Here is a 24159-nt window from a genome sequence, read left to right on the forward strand (position 1 = left end):
TAGTAGGAAGACCAATTTTCTTTCAATCTGGTAATATAAGGAGACTCATACTTAAAAGAAAAAAATTGTAGCTGTCATAAATGATACTTTTAAGCTTTCTTTAAGAGAGCACCGTTGGTCAGTTAATATATTCACACACAAATAGCAAGAAAATATAGCTATATCTTTAAAAAAAAAACCAAAAACCCATATCGGTTTAGGAAAATCATATCTACCTTAGTTATATCTTATGAAACATCCTCAATAGTATATTCTGCTCTGTATTGAACTGTTGAACAGAAGTATCCAGATAAAATGACTTTGCCAGGAGACAATGATATTGACAGCCTTAAGACTAGCACTCTGGAGAGACTTCCCAGTCAGATTAAGTAAGGTTTTTTAATCCAGTAGAGCTTTGGGGATAATTAGTGAGAAAGGGGCGATTAAGTAATACTTATACATTGTCTTTCGCAGCTCAGGTAGCTCTTCTTATCTCTGCATTGTGTTTAGCTTTGTAATAAATACCATATCTGATTTTTCGAGGGCAAATAAATAGAAGAAATCATGCCCATAAGAGTAATTCATAGTTGCACATAAAGATTTGTTTTGTCCATTTTAAGTGCTATAGTTCCTTTTAATCTTCAAACACATGTGCAAAGTTCTGTGCTCAGAGCTAAGAACACAAAGGAGAGAATACCCAGACTTGTTTTCCTGAATGAACCTTTAATCTAGTATGGGTTATAAGATACACATCTTAAATTAATGCAAGTCTGTTCTGGGTCTTTGAGATACCACTTCTTGATTCTTCTGCCTTTGTGATCATTCCTCAGTTTCTTTGATGGATCATCATCTAAATCTTATCCCTTAATTGTGAGTGTTCTCATGAATTCCTGTAGATTCATTTGTCATATAGATGACTTCTAAATGTATATGCATTTTATTTACTTATTTTTAGCTGCCTTTTTAGAAATTTTGAAAAGGCAAGCAATAAATATAATTTCCAACTTTAACTGTGAAATTATACAGAGCATATTTCCATATTAGCCATATTGCAAAAAAAAAAAAAAAACCCAAAAAAACCAAAAACCCAAGAAATATAAAGAAAATGAAAAAAGTATGCTTCAGTATCCATTGTCTCTCTGGAGGTAAAGAGCATTTTCCATCATAGTTTTTTTGGAATTGTTTTGGATCATTGTATAATTCTTCCCAAGTTTTTCAGAAATTATCCTACTTGTCATTTCTTATGGTACAATTGTATTCCATAATCATATACCACTGTTTATTTAGCCATTGCCCAGTTGATGAGTTTTCCCTCAATTTCTAATTCTTTGCCACGACCAAAAAAAAAAAAAAAAATGCTGCTATAGGTATTTTTGTACAAATAGGTCTTTTCCCTTTCCTTTGATCTTCTTTAGGATATAGACTTAATGGTTGTATTGCTGGGTCAAAGGGCATTCAGTTTTAGAACTCTTTGGACATAGTTTTAAATTGTTCCCCAGACCAATTCACAGCTTCAACAACAGTATTTTAATATAACTATTTTTCCATATCCCCTCCCACATTTATCATTTTCTTCTGTTACTCCTAACTAATTTTATACAAATAAGGTAATGGTAGTTGAGTAGTATTAATTTACTATTTCTCTAATCAATAAAGACAAAGTATTTTTTCATGCAACTATTGATAGTTCTGATTTCTTCTCAAAACTACCTATTCATATCCTTTGAACATTTAACAATTGGGAAATGACTTTTATTTTTATATTATTTGGTTCATTTCCCTATTTATTTGAAAAATGAGAAGCTTGTTATAAAATTTTCCCTCCAGTTTTCTGTTTTCCTTCTAATTTAGACTCCATTGTTGTTTGAATCCTTCATAAACTGGCTTTTTTATACTGGTTGGTGCAACCGACAGGATTTGTCTTCCTAAGGTGAGGGGAAAGACACAAAGCAACCACAGTAACAACCACCAAAAAGCAATACTCTCCCCTTCCCCCCAGAAACATTGTCTGAATCTCCCAGCATACATTTCTTTATGTTATGTTTAACTGTGACCTTGTCATAGCTTCCTCATTATAATTATAAGGCAAGAATGATCATTTTTAATCTCTGTATGCAGAGTGCCTATTAGAGTATCTTGCACATGGGAAGAACTTTGTGTTTTTAATGGAACTGAACAAAGTATATCACCTCCCCTCAACCTACTTCTCATCTTTCTGCTACTGCTAGTAAGAATGCCATCATCCTCATACCAGCTCAAACTCTACTTTGATTCTTTTCTTTACCCTCATGTCTATTCTATTATCAGTTCCTTCCCCATTCTATTTCATAATATTGTTTGCCTATCTTGCCCTCCTTGTGCATCCTGTGAAGAGTTTGTGGGGGTGATGGCCTCCCTCTCCTTGCCCTTACTCCCTCCTGTGAACACCAAATTGAGATGGAATTCTTGAAGAGGACAGCATGGGACGAGCTGCATGTCTCCAGCTCTTGTCCTTATAGTGAAAAGGAAGACTTTTGTGTCTGCCTGGCCCTGACAGCCTCCTGGCTCCTAGGCCCTGTCACCTAGCAGGTAGTGCATGCTATTCCTCCCCAGACCTTCCTGTTCTTTGTGCTGCTGCCATTCTGCCTGGAGCTGGGATCTCTTGTACATGTTGTTTCCACCAACTATGCAGCAAGTTCCTTAAAGGCTATAATGTTTCCTCTTTGCATCTGTATTGCCAGTGCATGGTGCCATGCTTGGCATGTAGTGAGCACTTAATAAATGCTCTCTCATTCCATTTACTCTAGGTAGAACTTGCATAAAATTTGGGGAGGTGATGCTGAGGAAAGAAACAAGTCTTTTTTTTTTTTTTTTTTTTTTTTTTTAAGTGCCCTCTATAGGTTAGACACTCTGCTGAGCTTTTTAGAAAAATAACTCTATGTGAATCTCATAACTCTGGGAAGTAAGTGCTAATATCACCTTATGTTACTGATAAGGAAGCTCAAGCAGGTAGAAATAAAGTGACTTGGCCAGGATCACACAGTTAATATGTGAACTTGACTCTTCTGACACCTGGCTCACTGCTCTTATCTCACTGAGATACCTCTCACTGCTACCTCACTGAGAAATTCCTTGGAGTTTTATTTAAGGACTTTCTCTGTCTGAATAATTCCTGCCTTACTACTACATTTCTTATACTGCTCTCCTTCATAGCTTCTGTGTTTCAGCAGTGATGATTTTTTTATTTAAATTTTTTCTCTTCTCTTACTTCCCCCTATCTAAAACACTCTTCTATGTCTCTCAAACTTGAAGTGTATACATTTTCAGCTGTAGTCACTTTATCTGGATCTCTCTTTCTCCTTATCTCATGACAAATGATCTCTGAAGATTCTTCCAGTTGTCAATTTATGGCCCTATGGCCTTTTATCATTTTTATTTGTTTCATATTTACATTTGTAAAGAATATTTGGCCCTTGTTACATTAGAACATCTTTGAGGGCATTACCATCATTTTTGACTTACAAGGTAGCCTTATACATAAGAGGAACTTAATAAATATTTGTTGAATATTTGTCTTAGATTTATGTTAAACGCTTTACACAATAAAATACTTCTCTTATTTTATGTAGTATTTATTTCCATTTTTTTTAACGAGATGCTTATACCATATGAAAGAAGTAGAAATGCTAAAGTGAGACTTTAATGATTGATATCCCACAATTTAACAAGTTTTTATTAAGCACCAGTTTTTGTAATACCTGAACAGCATTAGGTACTAACATGGACTCTCTATGAAGCATTTATCTCTATGTGCTCCCATAGTTATAGGAGAAAACACTTTTTAAAGGAAGTAAAAACTTTTAAGTTTTTTTATTGTCTTGTTTTTACTTCTTCATTTCTATATATGTATCCCTCCCTTCGCCCTATCCCTATCTAACCCAGCCCCTAAAACATAACCAACGTAGCAGTTGAATCTTGCAGAATATACAGTTCTTCACACCCACAGTCTCTTAGCTCTGCAGAGAAAGATAAGATATATTTTCCTTATCTTTTATTTGGGGCTAAGCTTGGTCATATTTTAATTCTATTTCCACTTTTAGTAGTCATTGGGGAATATATGAAAAAATTAGAAATATACTTTTCATATACTTCCCACAGCTATAAGTAGGAATTATCTTCTTAATCAAACAAGAGAGAGACAAACAAAACCATAAATAACTTTGTTTACTTAAAACTGAAAACATATAATATTTATATATCCAAAAGAAGAAAGTAGTCAAACGGGGAAAAAAAATCTTTGTATCATATTTCTCTGATGAGATTTTGATAGATAGACTTAAACAATTTATAAATGTGTTGGTGTGGTATGCATACACACACACACACACACACACACACACACACGCATATGTGTGCTCACACATAGTCGTATGACTAATAGTTATTCCCCAATAGAGAAGTAGTCAAAGAATGTAAACAGTTCCAAAAGAATTGCAAAGTATTCACAACCACATGAAAGAGTACTCCAAATCACTAGTAAAAAAAATACAAATCAAAGTAACTCTGAAGTTTCTTATAAAAAATGGCAATATTTTTAGAGGAGTTGTGGAAGGCACACTAATATATTGGTGGAGCTGTGAAATAGGTATGACCATTTTTTGAAGCGTTTTAAAATTATGCAAATAAACTGACCAAAATATTCAAACCCTTTAAACCCCAGAGTCTCCATAACTGTGTTTGTACTCCAGGGAAGTCAACAATAAGAAGAAAATCTTCATATACACCAAACATTTTTAGCAGCAATTTTTGTTATAGGAAAGAATAATATATGAAATAAAATAGATGCTTATCAATTGGGAAATGACTGAACAAATTGTGATACTTGAATCTATTGAACCATGACTGTGCAGTAAGAAGTGATGTGCGTGATGAATACAAAGAAGTATGGGAAGATCTCTATGAACTGATGCAGAGTGAAGTCAGCTGAGTCAAGAAAACCATATAAACAATAACTACAGCAATGTAAATGGAAAGAACAACAACACAGCAAACAAATTAAAAGTGAATATAACAAAAGCATAAAGATCAAGCAGAATTCTAAGGAAGGATATGAGAGAGCATCCTCTCAGATATATGGAGGTGGGAGATCCACAGATGTTACATATTGTACATGTTTTGAACTTTTTCAGTTGGTTTTGCTGATTTTGTTTTTCCTCTTCTAAAAAATGCTCTTGTTATTTGAAATGGCTCTCTGGGAGGGGAAAGGGAAGAAATCCTTGAGATAACCATGATAAATAAGAAATAGAAGGCAACAATAAAAACTTATTTTTAAAAAAGTTGTCGTGTATATTGTTTCCCTTCTTTTGCTTTAGTTTTGTATGTCTTCCTTTTGCCCTGTATTCTTCATTTTCTTCATAGTTTAAGATACAGTAGTGTTATAATACCATTACATTTCCAGAATTTTGTTCAGCCATTCCAAAATCTGTTGGCATCTGCTTTTTCTCCAATTCTTAGCTACTATTACCATAAAAATGTTTTTGTCTTGAATGGTTAGACTATTGCATATCTCCATTAGTAGTGCCTGGTTTTCCACAGCTCTACCAACATTGACTAGGCTCATCTGTTGTCCTCTTTGTCAATTTATTGGTTGAGATTTGTAATCCAGGTTTCTTTGGGCTTATTTTTCTTACCAATGGCAAAATGAATCAGTCTTTCATAAAGCTGTTTATAATTTTTCTTTTGAGAGTTCATGTTCTCTGAACCACTTATCCATTCAGTAACTGTTCTTGAAAGTATATATTTATTCCCTATATATCTTGAATATTAAATCTTTCTCTGAGATACTTGATAGAAAGATATTTATCCCTTAATCAGCAATTTCCCTTTTTATCCTTATTGTGTTGATTTTGTGCACAAATTTTACAATTCCTGTAATTGAAGTTAATGTGTATTTTGCAGTTACGTTAATCCTTGTTTGATTAAGAATTATGTTTCTAACTATAACTGGAAGGTATCTAGTCTGTTCCTCTTTAATTTTTTTATTTGAGAAAATATCATAAAAATAGTCTTGTATAGTCATGAGAAGGTTTTTAACTGTGGATTTAGTATTAGAAGATCCAGGTAGCAGTTAACTTTGCTTAGGAATGAATATAAAGTAATTTTGGGTAAATTATTGTTGTGAAAATCTCAAATATAATCACATCTAAATCTAGGTGTTCATAAAATGATACCACCTATCTCCCTGTTCTAGAGGCAGTAATTGAGATTTTAGGATAGTAATGTTGTTAAGTGTCTTACTCTGTGTGACCCCACTTGAGGTTTTCTTAGCAAAGATACCAGAATGATGGTTTGCTGCTTCCTTCTCCAGTTCATTTTGCAGATGAGGAAACTGAGGCAGACAAGGTTAAGTGACCTGCCCAGGGTCAGACAGTAAATGTTTAAAACCATATTTCAGATTTGAACTCAGATCTTCCTGACTCTTGGCCTAGCAGTCAATTTATTGTACCATCTGGCTGTCCTGAATTAAAGAAGAATCTGTTTTCTAGGCAATGGTATACATTCTTCTAATTAGTTTTTACTTGCTTTGGACCACACATAGAATTGTTTTGTACTCAGTAGCTTTTTAATATGTGTTATGATTAGAATGGAAGAAGTTTTTTTCCTAATTGTCTAGCAATTTGCAGATTCATATTATTTTCACCACCTTTTTTCTCCCATATAGCATAATAGCCTGAATGTCCTAGTGGCTTTACTAAATATTATTAAAGAAGGTAGAATAATAGTAAATGAGATTTTTATTTTCTCATTTCATGTTACTTTTTTGCCTTCTAGAATTCCTTGCTATACGAACTCTTTTCTGTCATGGTTCATTCAGGAAGTGCAGCTGGTGGTCATTATTATGCGTGCATAAAATCATTCAGTGATGAGCAGTGGTACAGCTTCAATGATCAGCATGTTAGTCGGGTAAGCAAGCCCTTAAAGACTTTTGTCCTGACAAGAGAAATTGAGTTTATGTCTGTTCATAAGCAAGCAAGTTCTTGAGGGTAGCTGACAGGGGTAAAGTGAGGGGGTGAAACATCAAAGACTAAGTGTAATTAACTGCTCTTTCTTTTCTATTTTAATTTTACTCCTTTGACAGCTGCTAAAATTCTTTTATTTTTCTCTTTACCTAACCTTTGACAATTGTTCCCTGATCATCTAGTGCTAAAATTAATTGATAGGCATTGACTGCTAATGAGAATTTTGATTTGTTGACTATATTTAGATACCACCTGAAGCTTTTACATAGTCCTATATTTAATTCTAATAGATGTGAGTGGTTATTGTAATTGTGTATGTATTCCTCTCTGTCTTCCTTTTCTTTTTCCTTTGGTGTGCTCATCTTTAAAAGGGTTCAGCAGTTTCATTTGTTTAGTGACAACCTAAAAATTTTGCAGAATAAAATACTGTGATACAACATTTCAGATAACCCAAGAGGACATTAAGAAGACTCATGGCGGATCTTCAGGAAGTCGAGGATATTATTCTAGTGCCTTTGCCAGGTTAGTAACTTTCTAATTCTTGAAAGATCATCAACTAGATTTGTGCTTTTGGGTGGGGTTTTTCCCTTTGCTTTTGTAATACAATTAATGAACTTTAACTAGCTCTTTAATTACAATAAGTAACTTTGGGAAACATGCTTATTGAATAACAGAATGACTTATCAAGAGAGTCATAGATTTCCTCTTCCCATATATACTTACAATCAGAAGAAAGTTTCACTCATTTCCAGGGCAGTTTAAGTGTGAACCTATCTTTAAAAAGTCAATAGCATCAAGTAGAGGATATTTTCTATAAATATTTGTTGACTTAATAAAATGTTCAGTCACAGTTGACTTTTTTTTGTCTTCCTACTAGCTCCACAAATGCATATATGCTTATATATAGATTGAAGGATCCTTCAAGAAATGCAAGTAAGTGTGTTCAATTTGATTTTATGAACATAGTAATAAGAACATTTTCTTGCTAGTTATAGAGCACTAGATAAACATTTTTCATGATTAAGTTAGTGAATTTAATGTATGTAAAAATGTCAGATATCAGGAGCTAGGTACTTATCCTTCTGTTAATGTTTTTTAACTAGAATTTGAAATATAGTTTTATAGTGAGGACCCTTAGAATAATTCTTGCCAAAATGGTGGCTAAATTTGGAAGGTAAACTTTGGGATTATTTTTAATATTTTTAGCAATGGAATCCATATTCAGTACATTGTTCATCTTGAAATACAGACCTTGCAACTGTTTTATAAATGAAAGTTACTTTATAATGAAGTCCCTTTAGTCATTGAGTCTCATTTAATTCATCTTAAATGAGAACCAAGATGAGCTCATTCTCTGTTGATTTTTGCTCTTTAGAAGTACCATTTTAGTAATATTCCTAATTTTAAATAGTCTTTCCTAAAATTACATTTTGCAGAAAACATTTCTATTTTAACATTCAAATGATAACTGATCAAAATCTGCCTCATTTATTTTTGCAAGAAATGTCTTTGGAAATGAGATATTTGGAGTTTTCTCCCTAATATAGCTCTGAAACAAGTAGAATCTATCTTTTACCTGGATTTATTGCACTCTCATACCGAATGGAGTTAGACAAATAAGTTATCTGTGATTGCAGAGTACTTTTATAGTTTATTCTCATTTGATTTTCCTAACAACTCATAAAAGTAGACAATGCAAGATATCAGTGCCTTGGAAAGATTACTAATTCATTCACATCCCACTTTTTTATATATAATAATAGCTTTTTATTTTTTTAAATACATGCAAAGATAATTTTTAACATTCACCCTTGTAAAATCTTGTGATCCAATTTTTTCTCTCCCCTGGACAGCAAGTAATTTAATATAGCTTAAATATGTCCAATTCTTCTAAACACATTACCACATTTATCATGCTGCACAAGAAAAATCAGATCAAAAAGGGGGGGAAATGAGAAAGGGGGAAAAAGAGCAAACAATTTTTAAAAGGGGGAGGCGGATGAAAAATACTATGTTGTGATCCACATTTAGTCCCCACAGTCCTTTTTCTGGATGCAGATGACTTTCTCTATTACAGGTCTATTAGAGTTGCCCTGAATCACCTCATTGTGACCAGTTTGACTTTGAGCAAGCTATTTGACATCTCTACAGTTTCAGTTTCCTCATCTATAAAATGAAGATATTAGACTTGATAGCATCTAATTTTTCTTCCAATTGAAATTCTAGGATCTTCTAAAACCTTCATATTGTAGATAAAAGAAACTGAGATCCAAAAAAGTTGTTTGTTTGTTTGTTTTTTGTTTTTTGTTTTTTGTTTTTTTGCCATAGGTCACATATCAAGTAAAATAGTAGAGGTTGTCACTTGCCTTTTCACTGTCATTCCTGGTACTCTCTTCACTACTCAAGTTATCCTGTCTGCTCTTGTTCCTCTTTCCATGCACCCCCTGCAATTGAACAACACTCAGAAAACAAGCTTAAAAAATGAATAAATTCATTTTGATGCTTGAAATGTGCTTAAACTTGGATAGACTAGGAAGTTTACATTTTAATTGTCTATGGTCTCTCAGTAGTCATTTTTGTTGTTGTTCTGTTTGTAGGTGTTTGGATTTTACTATTTTATGTTTTAATTAAAAGGACCTTAGAAATCAGTGTCTTTTGTGGGGGCTTTTTCCTTTCAATTTTTTAACAAAACTTTATGCAAGATACTACCTGCTGAGGGAGATCCAAAATTAATTAAACTATGTGCTCTTCATTCATGCATCTTAAAATTCTAAATCGGGGAATCTGATATACAAATGTGCTATAGCCATATAGTATAATATCAAAAAGAATTTTGGGAGGAGGTTGCATGAAAAGGAATTTTGATATTACTGAAAAGGGACAAAAATTTAGGCATCATGCTTCAGATTTTATAGAATTCATATTTTCTCCAGGCAGGAAGTAACTAAAGTGTTTCCCCTTTGTAACAAAGAAGACAATAGTTTTGTTTTTTTTTTAAAGATAAAATGAAAGATTTTACTTTCTATGGAGGAAAATAAAATACATTGTTTTGAAATCTTGTTCTTTGTACTATAATTGTTTTGGAGTCAGTCAGTACTGACCAGAGAAAGTAAAGGACTGTTATAATTCAGAAGATTTTCTTATCCATGAAGCCAAATGTGAGCTTCAGTTTTATGGATTTATCATCTATCTCTTTCCATGCTAGGAACAGAATAGCCATATCTGTAATTCCCAGTCAAATCTACTATATTTCTTGGCAAGGAGATGGAAGATGATACTTTTTTAGAAATGATACTAGAGGTTAGGCCTAGAAGAGTTAGTGTGGGATCATTAATAAAAATCAACTCTAATAGCTGTCTATTGTATCTTGTTCTTTAAATAGCCTGGCTACTATCTTAGCAATTATTGACAGTCCTTAGAGTAGGTCTCTGATGGAGATAATCTAAAGGATAGAACTAAAAGAGGGGTAATCAGAAAGAAGGGCCTTCAAGAATTATGGTGAAATGATATAGGAAGGAACTGGTAAGCCTTGAGAAGATTAAATTGATTCTCTATCATTTTCAGCTTGCATGTAATAAGTTAAGTTTAACATCCAATTGTTCTATTTTTGCTTCAAGGGATTTTCCTTGCAGGTGGACACCAGAGAGTCTTGTCTGGTGCGTTTACCAAGCTGTCCTTCAAGGATATCTGGCTTTCTGTACGAAGCAGTTTGGCCCACTATCTTTGACCTTGCAGGTTGATTCAAACAGTAAACATTTCTTAGTCACTGGAGAGGAGTGGGTCATTGCTAGTCCCTCATTCCCAACTTTCAGCCAATCATTGTTCCCCATAACTTAGCTATGTAACCAGTCATGTTATCCTCAGTTACATGACCAATCCTATAACAGATTATATCTTTTTTTCTTCTACCCTGTTCTGCTCTTTATCCTAGTCTTATAAAAAGGTACTGAATACCTATCTTGGGGTCTTTGGCCAGACTGAGGTAGCCATTGACCCATTCTGTTGGTAGGTAGTGCCTCTCTTAATAAAATGTTATCTTGTTCAGAGGAAATGTGTCTCAGTCTCCCTTTGTTCAGTTTCAGCCTAAAGGAACCAAAGGATGGTCAGTACCTCTGTCCCAGTATTGTTGTGAGGATCAAATGAAATAATATTGATATTAGCCCACTACCTAGCACAAAGTAATGATGGTGGTGGTGGTGACCATGATGGTAATAGGGATGATGATGAAGAAGAAGAGCCAGTGGTATGTTATAAGGCTTTTAGGTTTCTATTATATGGTTTCATGAAAGGCTTCCTGATTCATTGTAAGTTCACTCTTATTAATCACAGGTCTAAAATGGGAGGGTTAAGGATAGAAATAAATTGTGTAAAATATAACCAAAAAGGGTGTTTCTTTGAAATAGAGCAATTGGGAGAAATATCAGTGGACTAGTCATGGTACAAATAAATATATATGCACCTGTTCCTTTGAGAGAATTCTTCAAATGATAGGAAACTGAAGTAACCTAAAGCCAAGAAAAATGACATGGGCTTTTGGAGCTGAAGTTTTGGAAAAATATATTGCCCCTATTGAATAACCTTTGGATTTCCATTGCTTATAGGATACACTTTAAGTTCTTTAGCCTTTTATTTAAAACCATGTCCAGTGTAGGTTTCCTCACTTTTCCAGCCTTTTTTTTTTCCCCCCTGCCTTCACAAACTCAGCATTGCAGCTAACCTAGACTTTCAGCTATTTCCCAAACCATGTCCTCGAAATTCCACCTCCTTGTATTTTCTTCATGCTTGAAATATATGCTTTTTTTTGTGGTCCCTCAGAATGCTTATTTTCCTATAAGACTTAGCTAAACCCTCCTTGATTACCCTAATTAATTATCTGTTCCTCCTTTTCTTTGTATTCAGCTTATTCATGTTTATTCTCACTCCCAGAGAAAAATAACCTCATTTTTAGTTTTGTCTCTAATGCTTGGCACAAACCCTTGTATGTAGCAGGAAATTGGCAAACAACTATTGAATGGAAATAGGATATATGCTATTTGAACTCTGTCTTCCTATGGGCATTATGTCCATAATTTCCATAAGTCATCTCCATAGATTACTAAGAATAAATGAGAAGGTACACAGCTATCAGACTCAGGAGAATGTGTGTCTTATATTTATGCATTAGGCTAATCTCAGGATTAGTGGGAACTTGAGTATTTTTGACAAAATGTATTGATTCATTTTAGATTTGTCATAGTTTCCATTGGTAATGATGACACTAATTATAGTTTACGTGTGTACAAGTACATTAAGACCTGAGTTCTAGATAAGTTATAAAGCAGTTGCTTTATCCATATTGTTAGGAATTTACTGATTCCTTACACCAATGAAATCACAGGTCTGCCACCTCTCTCTCACTGTCACTTCTATTGTGCTCCAGCCCTTTCTCTCTCACCATCTAATACTTTCCCTCTCTTATCTTTCTCCCTGTCTTTATAAGCCAAAATGGGAAGTGTCCCATCTTATTTATTATAGTTATATGAGACTAGATTTGGAGTCAAAAATACCTGAATTCCGATCCTTCTTCACATGCTGTGGGACCTTGAGCAAGTCACTTAATTTCTGGCTGCTGTAGTTCTTTCTTTCAGGGTTGTTGTGAGGACCACAGGAGATCATATATACAAAGTGCTTTGCAAAACTTAAAAGTGCTGTATAAATGCTAACTTTTTTAGATTCATTCTTTAAAACTCAACTCATAAGCAAGTTGACTAACATGCTAGCATGAGAAATGGATATGGAACATGGTGCAGATGGGATCGTTTTCAGATCTGTGTCTAGGGAAAGAGCTGTCTTAGTTGTTATACATTGGCAAAAGCACTGGGGGGCGGATAAAAGAGCTCAATTAGAGTGAAAATGCCTGATTGTTATTGTTATTATTGGTAGAATTTTTAGAAGTGAAAGATTACCCAGAGCACATTAAGAATTTGGTGCGAAAAGAGAAAGAACTGGAAGAGCAAGAAAAAAAGCAACGTGAAATTGAGCGAAATACCTGCAAGGTTAGATTTCTCTTACCTTTATCTGAAGAAAGAACTTTCTCACAATGGAATAAAATGTGTTTAACATTTGTTATTTTGACACATTAGTGAAGTTCTTTAAATAATTATGAGATAACAAAATTATGATTACTAAATAACAATTCAAGTATTTTAAAATAAAAACATTTTTATTAGCAAAGCTCATTAGTTTTTTTTGTTTTGTTTTGGTGGGAAAAGGATACTTAAGAAAATGTAGATTTAGGTCTGATTAAATGTTGACTAAATTTATGTTACAAATTGTGTTACAGATAAAATTGTTCTGCATGCATCCTGTGAAACAAGTGATGATGGAAAATAAATTGGAGGTTCATAAAGATAAGACCTTAAAAGAAGCAGTAGAAATAGCTTATAAGGTATGTTGACTCAAACTATTTGTTAGATTTGCATTTCAGTAAAGAACATTTATATTTTTACCAATCTGTGACCATTCTTACATAAGAGAATGGTGATTAGATTTGTGGGGTTTTTTTGATGAGGATTCTCCTACAGTAGGTACAAGCCAAAACCTTGGTCTCATTTTGACAGTCTTGTCCATGAGTGTCTTCTTCATTGTAAATCTTCAAGCTGGAAAGCCCTCTTATTTTAGTATCTTAGAGATCCCATTATATCAGTCAGACAACTAGTTTTGTGACATTTATTCCATGATTTTCTGTTATTTTTACTTTCTTTTATAGTAAAGCCCTGTGCACATTTCCAATTGTAAACTAATTCATTCTCTATCTACTCAGTTTTGGACCCAACACCAGCACTTGTCCAGAGATGGTAGTGAAAACAACCCATTGAAGGAACCTAAATAGTTGTCCTGTTCCTAGATCTGGGATTCTCTCAAAGGCTATACTTTACATCCCTCCCATGTAGTACAGTCAGTTCCACTTTGATAAAGTTCATGTTTTCAAAATGAATTAGACTGGTTTGGGCTTAATATTAAAGCTGATACTTTCCTTTTCAGAAGAAATACTACTTATACATTTTAATAATTTTGTCGTAGCAAAGTAAAACCAAATAATCATCATCACATATCATAATGTGAGAATCAAATAATAAAACTTCCTGTCTTTAATTAATTTTTTTTTTTAAAAAGTTTCATGCTAGGGCAGCTAAATGGTACAGCGAGTAGACTTTTGGGCCCTGAAGTCGGGATGACGAGTTCAAATCTGGCCTCAGATACTTAATAATACCTAGCTGTGTGATCCTGGACAAGTCACTTAACCCCAGTTGCCTAAGTCAAAAAAAAAAATGTCAGATATCCTTTATATTAATTGTGGTTTTTCCTCTGGTATGCTATGTGATTATGAATAACTTCGATTTAGCACATATCAGTGAATACTGCAGCAGCAGTATTGAGTATTTCTGTAGCATTGTACATTTTACAAGGTGCCTTTACATGTGAAATAGGATCAAAGTGATCAAAGCTGAAAAGCTGAAAGAATTGAGAAATATTTAACATAATGAAAATAGAGATAACATTTTAGTTTTAAAATGTAAAAACTAAGGCAATATGCAGCTTACAGGATTCTTAATACAGGACAATGACTGCCTGATACCCCAAGTATAGTGGAATGAGAATTTAAATTTAAAGGCAGAAGAACTAGGTTCCAACACCAATTCCTTCATTTAATAGTAAACAAATAGTGTAATTATTGCTTTATAATTGAACATATGATGGAGTTTTCTCCCTTAGGATTCACAAGTTTTATAGTCTATGTAGTACCCTGACTTTTGAGTGTAGTTTTAACTTTGAAATTTGCATTAGAAAACAGTATTTTATATTTGGAATATTTTGTTACATGAATTGCATGTTTAATAATTTAAAATTTCATTTGAGGATGTAAAAAATAAAGATAGAATTTAAAAAAAAATTAATTTATGCCTCTAAATCAGTTTGTGTATCTATACAAGTCACAAGTATATATTTATAACTCCATGTAATAATACTGAGATTAAAAAAAGTTTGAATGGTAATTTTTTCCAATTTTAGGTGATGGATTTAGAAGAAGCCATTCCCCTGGACTGCTGTCGTCTTGTTAAGTATGATGAGTTTCATGATTATCTAGAGAGGTCATATGAAGGAGAAGAGGATACTCCAATGGGACTTCTACTTGGTGGAGTCAAATCAACATACATGTTTGATCTGCTCTTGGAAATCAAAAAACCTGATCAGGTTTTTCAGTCTTATAAACCTGGTGGTAAGAAATACAATATAATTAAGAATTTTGTGTACTTTAAGCTACTCATAATAAATATGGTAGTGAGTGTTTTTTTTTTCTATTTTTAAGTCTAAAGAACTTGATTTGAACAGTTTTCCTCATTCTCAAAATTTAGAATGACTTTGGCAAATTAAGAAGTATTTGTGAACAAGCTATTTTTTCTCCTGAGACAATTGGGATTAGGTGATTTGCCCAGGGTCACATAATTAGTAATAACAACTTTTTAAAAATTCAAAAGGGGTATGTACAAAGAAATATACAGAGAATACAAATAACCCAATTGCAGAATGAAGATAATTATCCTTCTTCCTTAAATTAGACAAGATCCTATAGTCAAAAGGCTGACTTTATTACTCAGCAATATTGGGAACAGATATTTGAAAATAAAATGTGTTTGAGTATGAGTTTTCATATTACTTTAAATGAATCCATAGCAATTTCTTTACAGTATTCCTGTAACATAGGCAGGTATGGACTCAGTAAGAAGAAATTCTGGATTTGGAGTTAAGATTTAGGTTGAAATCCCAGCTATAAATTAGCACTTGTGTGGCCCATAGCAAGTCATTTAACCTGTCTGAGCTTCAGATTCCTCACCTGTAAATCAAGGGAGTTGGACTGTAACATCTAAGATCTCTTCAGGTTCTATTTCTGTGAACCATATTAACCTCATCTTAGGGATAATTTCCTTGAGACTTAGTACTTTGTCCATGGTTACCCAGATTGTAAATATGAAATCTGGGATGACAAACAAAGCCTTCCAACTAAAACTGGTTTTCCTTCCCCTATATCTCATAGATCACCTTAAACATTATTCTCAAGACTTGACTCTGTTCTGTGTAAGGCTTGTTGCTGTTAAGAACAACTTTTTATGAAGAGTGGCAGAGAGCACCTTCCTAAATGTGTGTTGTGTTTTTTGATTCTTTTTTATAAAAAGAGAACTTCCATCATTGTGACTGTATTGAAAATCATACTACAAATGTCTTGTTGAAGTCAGTTCTTTAAGTACTTAGCTATTCTTATGTTTGTTGCATGTGGCAGAGGTGATGGTGAAGGTCCATGTGGTTGATATAAAGGCAGAGTCTGTTGCTCCTCCATTTAGTGTACGAGCTTATTTAAATCAAACAGTCGCCGAGTTTAAGCAACTTATTTCAAAGGTAAGTTTTAAATAACACAGTCTGTGTGTGGAGGAAAATAATTTCTATATCTAATGTAGATTCATGCTTAGTTTTTTAGCACACATAAACTTGAGTATCATTGTTAAGAAGGGTGTCTAATGATTGCATTTCTTTCAATAACACATTTCAAAGGACAATGCTAGTATTGTTTTTGAAAATGCTTGGCATTTTTCTTTCCTTGTTTTTTTTGGTTTGTTTTTAAGATTGTTCTTAAAAGTTTTGACTGTAAATATTTGTTCATCCTCATTCACCCAAAAGAATTATTTTAGGAATATTCCAAGTACACCTTATTCAGTAAACATTTTTTGCATATCTACCATATGCCTTTGACAAATCATGGAGTCTACTAAGGCAAGAAAAGTATGCAGTGCTGTGAGAGTATAGAATGAGAATCATGTTAACATGTCGTGATCTGTGATAACCCTACACTAGAGTCATACTGCTGCTACACATTAAAATATATTTCCCAAATTATCCTTGTACTTTCATTCAAAGAATATTTTGCCTGTACATTTTACATTTGTAAAAATTAGGATGTTCTGGTGATTGTTAATCTTTCTCCTTTTTGTTCAAAAGTAACAAAATGCAGTGCTTTTAATCCTTATTAGAACTATGTGTACATTTTCTTGAATTGTAAAAGATAATATTGTCCTAAGTAGACACATATACTAGAATTTTGGAATTAGTTTTGAGTTTTTATTGAGGAGAAAAAGAGTAGATAGAAGTTTGAGAGTCCATGGAGAACTCTTCATGGTGTGGAAACTGCCTTTACCAATAGAGATGAACAATTTTTCTGTGACTTAGTCATAAGGACATTCTCTGAAGTATTAATATGTAAAATAACTTGTAACTTAGTGTCAGAGGTGGGTCTTGACTTCCCAGACTAGTTCTCTAGCCACTATAGCAGAGAGATCCTCTCTCAGCATGTTGTGATTGAGGAAGATGGGAAGATTTTGTTAAAAAGTCCTTTTTGACTTTTATCTGACATCATATGTTTTTCTGTTCTTGCCATTCATTTAAAGATAGAGGTGTGTATGAACATGTTCAAGAATGAAAAGCCTGCCAGCTAATTGGAACAGGGTGGGAGGTAGGGGGAATGCCAGAGGGGCAATTCTGAATCAGCACAATGAGAATCATTAGTACTTACGCAGGTGTCTCCCATGTAGCTTTCTTAACTTATGTTCTCTGTGAGGGAATAAAGACAAAGAAGTAGCTCTATTCATTTATATTGCTGGAAATTGGTACTGGATATTGACAATTTCTTTATCAGCCTACCACTGATTTATGCCTTTACCCATACAGTAATATTGGACTTTTAAACTAAGAGACTGCAATCAGGGATTGGGAGAGGTTCCCCTGGTCATTTCCATAGACATCATGAGATGTTGCTGGACAAAATTCCCTCTTCCTCTTCGGTCTTTGATTTGGGCCTTTATTTGAGTTGTCAGAATGTTATTGATGGTAATATAATATAAAGAAAGTAATTTAGTTTAATTATGTATGGTACAGATAGTTAAATGTCAGCCATGAGGAGGTAAATTTTTCTTGACCAATTCTAAATTAGAGTTTTTTGTAAAATAAAAGTACTCTCCTATAATTGTGATTCCTTTGTAGACTATACAGCTGCCTGCTGAAACGATGAGAATAGTTCTAGAACGCTGCTACAATGATTTGCGTCTTCTCAATGTGCCCAGTAAAACACTGAAGGCTGAAGGCTTCTTTAGAAGTAACAAGGTGTGTCTTTAATGACTCTTTCCTACATTTTTTTTTTTTTTTTTTTTTGCTTGAACTTGTGATTTCATGGATACAAGAAATTCCTAGTGAGGAAATTCCCTCTGCCATGTAACTATTTGCAAATTTTTATCTTAAAAATGTTTTCCTGGAGAGAGTGGGTTACTTGCCTAGGACTACACAGACAAGTCAGAAGTGGCACTCGAGCTCATTGTTTTCTGCCTTATTGCCTCTTACATTCCCTACATTGTCATATTTACTCCAAACAGAATACAGATTCCTAAAAACCTCCCTTTTCAGCTTTCTCGTCCTGTTTCCCAAGCTTGATTCCAGCTAGGTTAGTCTTCCCATAGGCCCATCTTTCTACCTCCATCTTTTTGAGCATACAATGCCCTTTGGAATACCCTTCTTTTCTCTACTTTGCTCAGGCCTGTTTTTTCTATAAGATAAATCAGATACCATTTTCTTTATGAAATATTTGTTTTCTAACATATTGGCCCCTCTTTCCTCTCTATTTGACTATTCTTAAACCCTATCCTATAATCAGCCAACTCCTCCCCTTGCCATTCCCACCCTCCCTTATAAAACCAGGTATGGGGGAGGGACGGGCCTCAGTGGCAGGGCCCTTCTTGGACCCACAGTAAGAACAGCTCCTGCCCTAAGAGCATCAAGTTCTTCTGGGTGAAAAACCTTGCATAGGGGAAATCCTTTACAAAGCTTGAGCTCACTGAATCATTTTCCCTTCCAGGAGTAAAAGTCAATGATTTTCTCTTTTTTGGATTTATTTTTGCTTTCCAGTAATTACAATTTTCATGCATATTGAAGCCCACCTTCATTGGTTTGCTCTAGCTCTATCACATCCTCAAAGACTTCTTGCTTTACTTTTTTTTTTATTGATTATTTTGCTGATCTCATTTTCCTGCCCTTTATTTCAGCATCTTTCTTAAACCTTCTCACTCTTAAATTGTTATCACTGTTCTCTGACTGACTTTTCAGTAATCAATATGCCCTTCTCAATAGTGAGTGTTGCCTGGTCTTTTAATTTCCTAATCTGGTGGCACCTTTTTATAGTGGGGGAAGTGGGGCCAGATTTAGAGCATCATCAGTATAGTGATCTCCATCTACCATTGCAGACCAGCAGCTGTTCTGCCCCTTAGAGGTTGAACTGGAGAACTGAGTCCTTGAATGTCCTACCCAGGCTCATACAAGGCAAGACTTGAACAGAAATCTTTCCAACTGAGGCCAACTCTCTAGCAACTATGTTCTACTGCCATTTACCACTTCACTCCATGCCAGAAAGTTAACTTTTGCTTGCCATGCTGCTACTAGAGTTGCCTCTTTTTCTCCTTTTCCAGACCCAGAGAAATATTTTGAAATAAAGCAAGCTACAGCCAGGATCGGTCAGCAGATGAGAGGGAGGGCAACAGTGAGAAATAGGAGTCTGTATTTTTTTTCAATTTTATTTCTATTCTGAACTCAAACACCAAATACAGTAAACATCTCCCTCTACATTGTAGAACAGAAAGGATTGTACATGAGACTGTGAATTTCCATTACAAAGAGCTTGCTTTTCTTTTTTAAGTATATAATAAATACAACATGTAACTTTCAAAGCTGTCCTGTTTGTCTGTGATTCCTTCTATTCTTTTTGGGGGAAGAGGGGAGGGAGAAAAACCCACACTCAATCTTCACTCCCCTTCAGAGTTGTGGGAAGACCTGAGTTTGAAGATGGCCTCAGATACTTAGTATGATCCTAGGCCAGTCATTTAACCTCTGCCTGCGTCAGTTTCCTCACTTGTAAAATGGATAATAATAGTATCTACTTCCCAGGGTTACTGTAAGGATCAAATGAGATAATATTTATAAAAGCATTTAACACAGTGCTTGGCTCATGGTAAGCACTATATAAACTTTATCTGTTATTATTGTATCATCATTATTATTATCTTTATCCCTTCCCTTTCTCCTCAAAAAAAATAAAAGAAAAAAGTAACAAAATCTGTATAGTAAAGCAAAAACAAAAACAAAAAAAATCTCTACTTGGGCTCTGTTTACATCCAACCTCTGTGAGATCATGAGCGATCATCTTCACTGGTTTTCCAGCATTGTGATTGAACATTAAATTTATGATGTATTGTCCTGCTTTTGCTTATCATACTACAACAGTTTATATAAAAGTCTTCGCAGATACTTCTGAAATCATCCCCTGTGGTATAGTGCAATAAGAGAAGAGAATAGGTGTATTATATGTATTAAGAGTGATAGCCACCACTAGATGGCCCTGAATTTCCAGTTTTTTGCTCTATGACAAGAGTTGCTATAAATAAATATTTGCATATGGGCCCTTTCCTTTTTTGGAGGCTTCAAGCTAGTAATGATGTCTCTGAATCTGAATGTGTTCCTGATGAGTCCATTGGAATGCCTTTTCCTTTCACCTTTCTTTGAGCATTTCTGATTTTGTTTTTAAACTTTCTCTTAGATTGATTTTACTATCAAAAATAAACAGTACCATAAAGTCATATAGTTAAATTTCCAAACAAAATGTAAATGATGGTGTGCAATAGTTATTATACCGCCACAATTGAGATTTCAAATCAGCTTTTTATTGCATTTTAATAGAAGGCATCTGATTTTTAGTTTCTTTACCACAGTATACAACATGGGAAATACATGCTTTGTTAAAACCAAATCCGTAATGCAGTGAGGACTCATTCCAGATGGAGCTTTGGTGCCATCATCTCTGAGAAAGCACAGCATGAAATGGTACATTTGGAAGAATGAGGAGGGCATCGTTTTTTATTGTTCAGTCCTGTCTGACTTCAGGATCCCATTTGGGATTTTCTTATCAGAAACCTTAGTGTTTACCATTTCCTTCTTCAGCTCATTTTACTGAGGAAGAAACTGAGGCAAACGGCCAGGTTGTACAGCTAGTAAGTGTCTGAGGGCAGACACATCAGGAAGATGAGTCTTGGGATTCTAAGCCCAGTGCTCTCTCTATCTACTGTACCACCTGTCTGCCCATGAAAGGCACACTACTTTCACACTTTTTTCTACTTTAGAAAATTTTTCCTCCTTTATAAAATTTACAGACAAATTCCAATGTGAACTTAATTATCTTTTATAGTATTTATTAGATTATTAAAAACAGGTAGAGACCTTAGAAAGCATCTAATTTAACCACTTCATTTCATAGAAAAGGAAACTGAAACCAGGAAATGTTCAGTGTCCAGAGTATTAAAATGTTTCCATTGTTACATATTAAACATTTTCATTTCTAAGCTTAACCATCTTAGTATATCCTTTTTTAACTCACATTAAAATCCATACATACTTGTGGCCTTGTCAGGCTTACTGGTCTATCCATTTGTTATTTCGATTACCATTTTCTATGAATGTACACACATTTGCCATCCTTTCTTTTCCCCCCACTATAATTACCACTGCAATTACATAATTGCCATTACCCTGATTAAAAATGAGAAAAGATCTCTGAAGAAACCTAGGATTTTGTGACATTTCAAGGATTTTTTCATGATACTTCAAAGTGTTCCTTTCACTCATTAAGAAATAATGAATTAGAACATGATGCTGGTGAAATCCAGATTGCAGATTCTATTTCCATACAAGTCAGTTAACTTTTAAGAAAGAAAATCTTTCTTATTGGTTGGCAATACCACTGGTAGTCAGCCACGTATCTCACAAATGTGTGGATGTATGCATTATTCACTGTCCTGACCAGCCCCATCTTTTGTCTACAAAGGGCAACACATCTTTATTAAACTTTTCAGACTTAATATGACTGTAAGGTTTAGAATTTATTTTCCCAAGCAGTAGAATGTTAAACATAAAAGATTAATTAATGAGAATAACTCTGCAAAGTTCTCATTCTTTGCAGCAAGCTTATGTACTGACTTAAACATTTGAACTTAAATGTCTTACCACATAAATAAAAAAATGTTTGACCCAATTCAATATATATACTTCTATGTGCATACTATAACTCTCATGTCATACCTGAGAACCAAAATTATGATGATGTAACGGAACTCTCTGCCTTAACATTTAGGTATTTGTCGAAAGTTCTGAGTCTTTGGATCACCAGATGGCCTTTACAGATTCTCATTTGTGGAAATTGCTGGATCGACATGCAAATACAATCAGACTGTTTGTTTTATTACCTGAACAATCTCCAGGATCTCATTCTAAAAGGACAGTGTACCAGAAAGCTGGTGGGGATTCTGGCAACATGGATGATGCTTGTGAACGAGTTAAAGGACCTCTAGGTAGCCTAAAATCTGTAGAGGCTATCTTAGAAGAAAGTACTGAAAAGCTTAAAAGCTTGTCTCTTCGACAGCAACAGGATGGAGATAATGGAGACAGTAGCAAGAGTACAGAGACAAGTGATTTTGAAAACATTGAATCACCTCTAAATGAGAGAGACTCTTCAGGATCAGTAGATACCAGAGAACTTGAACAGCAGATTCCCACTTCTGATCCAGAAAATTTCCAGTCTGAAGAGCGATCCGACTCTGATGTGAACAATGACAGGAGTACAAGCTCAGTGGACAGTGACATTCTTAGTTCCAGTCACAGTAGTGACACTTTGTGCAATGCAGACAGTGCCCCGATCCCTTTGGCTAATGGACTTGACTCTCATAGTATCACAAGTAGTAGAAGATCTAAGGCAAATGAAGGAAAAAAGGAGACCTGGGATACAGCTGAAGAAGACTCTGGAACTGACAGTGAATATGATGAAAGTGGCAAGAGTAGGGGAGAGACACAGTACATATATTTCAAAGCAGAATCCTATCCTGCAGATGAAGGTTCTGGGGAAGGACATAAATGTATGTAATTTTTTTTAAAGCTTCACAAGTCAGTACCTATGTTCATCTTACTTAAAGATTGCAATTAGATGTATACATAGTCTTTAAAGTCCATTCCATTCACTTCTAAATCCATTTGTGAAAGTCATCAAGTTGATGCAGGGTTGTAAAACCTTGCCCTTTGTAGCTTTTATTATAATTTTCTTGTTGAAATTAAATTGGTGAATTTACATGTAGATTACATATAGAAATGCAACACATTCAACCTTTCTGACAAAAGAGATTAAAATTTGTTTATGTTAGAAAAAGTAATTATGATAAAATGATGGTTTTGGTTGGGGGAAAACGGAAAGCTTGGGGACTGTTGAAGAAGTATGTCATATTCAAAAACCCAGGAGCAGAATATTCTAGATTTTCTTTTAATGACTCTCTTCAGGAAGAGAAAAGAAAATGTCATCATGAATAGGAAAAGAGAAATTAAGGAAAAAATCTTTTCATTTTGCTAAAGAAAAGTTTGAAAAAACTAGGGTATATCTCAGTTGTCAATAATAAATTTTTTAAATTATATCAGAGTAGAAAGTCTTTCTGGACACTTAGTTGTGATCCCAGTGTATAAAACATCTAAGGAGCAGAAAAAAAAAGTATTGAAATAAATCAAATGTGTCTCTCAATCTTTACTGAAAAGCATATTAAGAACAGTCCTGCTCCCATACAATGAGTTTTTGAAGTGGACCAATTAAAAATTAGATCAAGTAATAGAAAATGCAGACTTAACCAGTGGTCCAGGAGCTTAATTTTGTTTGTTTGCTGTAAGTTTTGGTGACTGTATTTCAATATAATTGGATTCTTTTGTAATCTTAACTATTTTATTTAATGCATTTAAAAACTTTATTTTGAAAAGGATCCATAAGCTTTGCCAGACTACCACTGGGGGTTTTGGAGCACAAACCAGGTAGGGGTGTGAGAGGTGTGATACAAAAAAAGTTAGGAACCCTTGTTCTAAACCTCTAAAGTTGTCTAACTAACAAACTATATGTAACCAGTTATTAGAAGATCTCTAAACAAGAAGTTTAAAGAAACTTGATGAAAATCTAGTCATGATGCAATTAGAGAGATCAGATTAATTTCACCATACACTCACTTCACTTCCTTGTACATTTTAGGGTTGACTT

At 34.2% G+C, this 24159-nt stretch overlaps 1 protein-coding gene across 3 annotated transcripts in view; it reads left to right on the forward strand.

Moving 5' to 3' along the window:
* Positions 1 to 24159, forward strand: part of USP47 (ubiquitin specific peptidase 47) — a 95359-nt gene that overhangs the window by 64118 nt on the left and 7082 nt on the right. For all 3 annotated transcript variants that reach the window (XM_031944164.1, XM_031944166.1, XM_031944165.1), the window contains 9 exons: positions 6790 to 6921; positions 7423 to 7499; positions 7855 to 7910; positions 12900 to 13012; positions 13300 to 13404; positions 15030 to 15237; positions 16297 to 16412; positions 18048 to 18167; positions 22231 to 23008. In XM_031944164.1, coding sequence (XP_031800024.1) covers positions 6790 to 6921; positions 7423 to 7499; positions 7855 to 7910; positions 12900 to 13012; positions 13300 to 13404; positions 15030 to 15237; positions 16297 to 16412; positions 18048 to 18167; positions 22231 to 23008 — 1705 coding nt within the window. The remainder of the gene's footprint in view (positions 1 to 6789; positions 6922 to 7422; positions 7500 to 7854; positions 7911 to 12899; positions 13013 to 13299; positions 13405 to 15029; positions 15238 to 16296; positions 16413 to 18047; positions 18168 to 22230; positions 23009 to 24159) is intronic.

The sequence above is a fragment of the Sarcophilus harrisii genome, chromosome 6, assembly GCF_902635505.1.
Source record: "Sarcophilus harrisii chromosome 6, mSarHar1.11, whole genome shotgun sequence".
Lineage (NCBI taxonomy): Eukaryota > Metazoa > Chordata > Mammalia > Dasyuromorphia > Dasyuridae > Sarcophilus > Sarcophilus harrisii.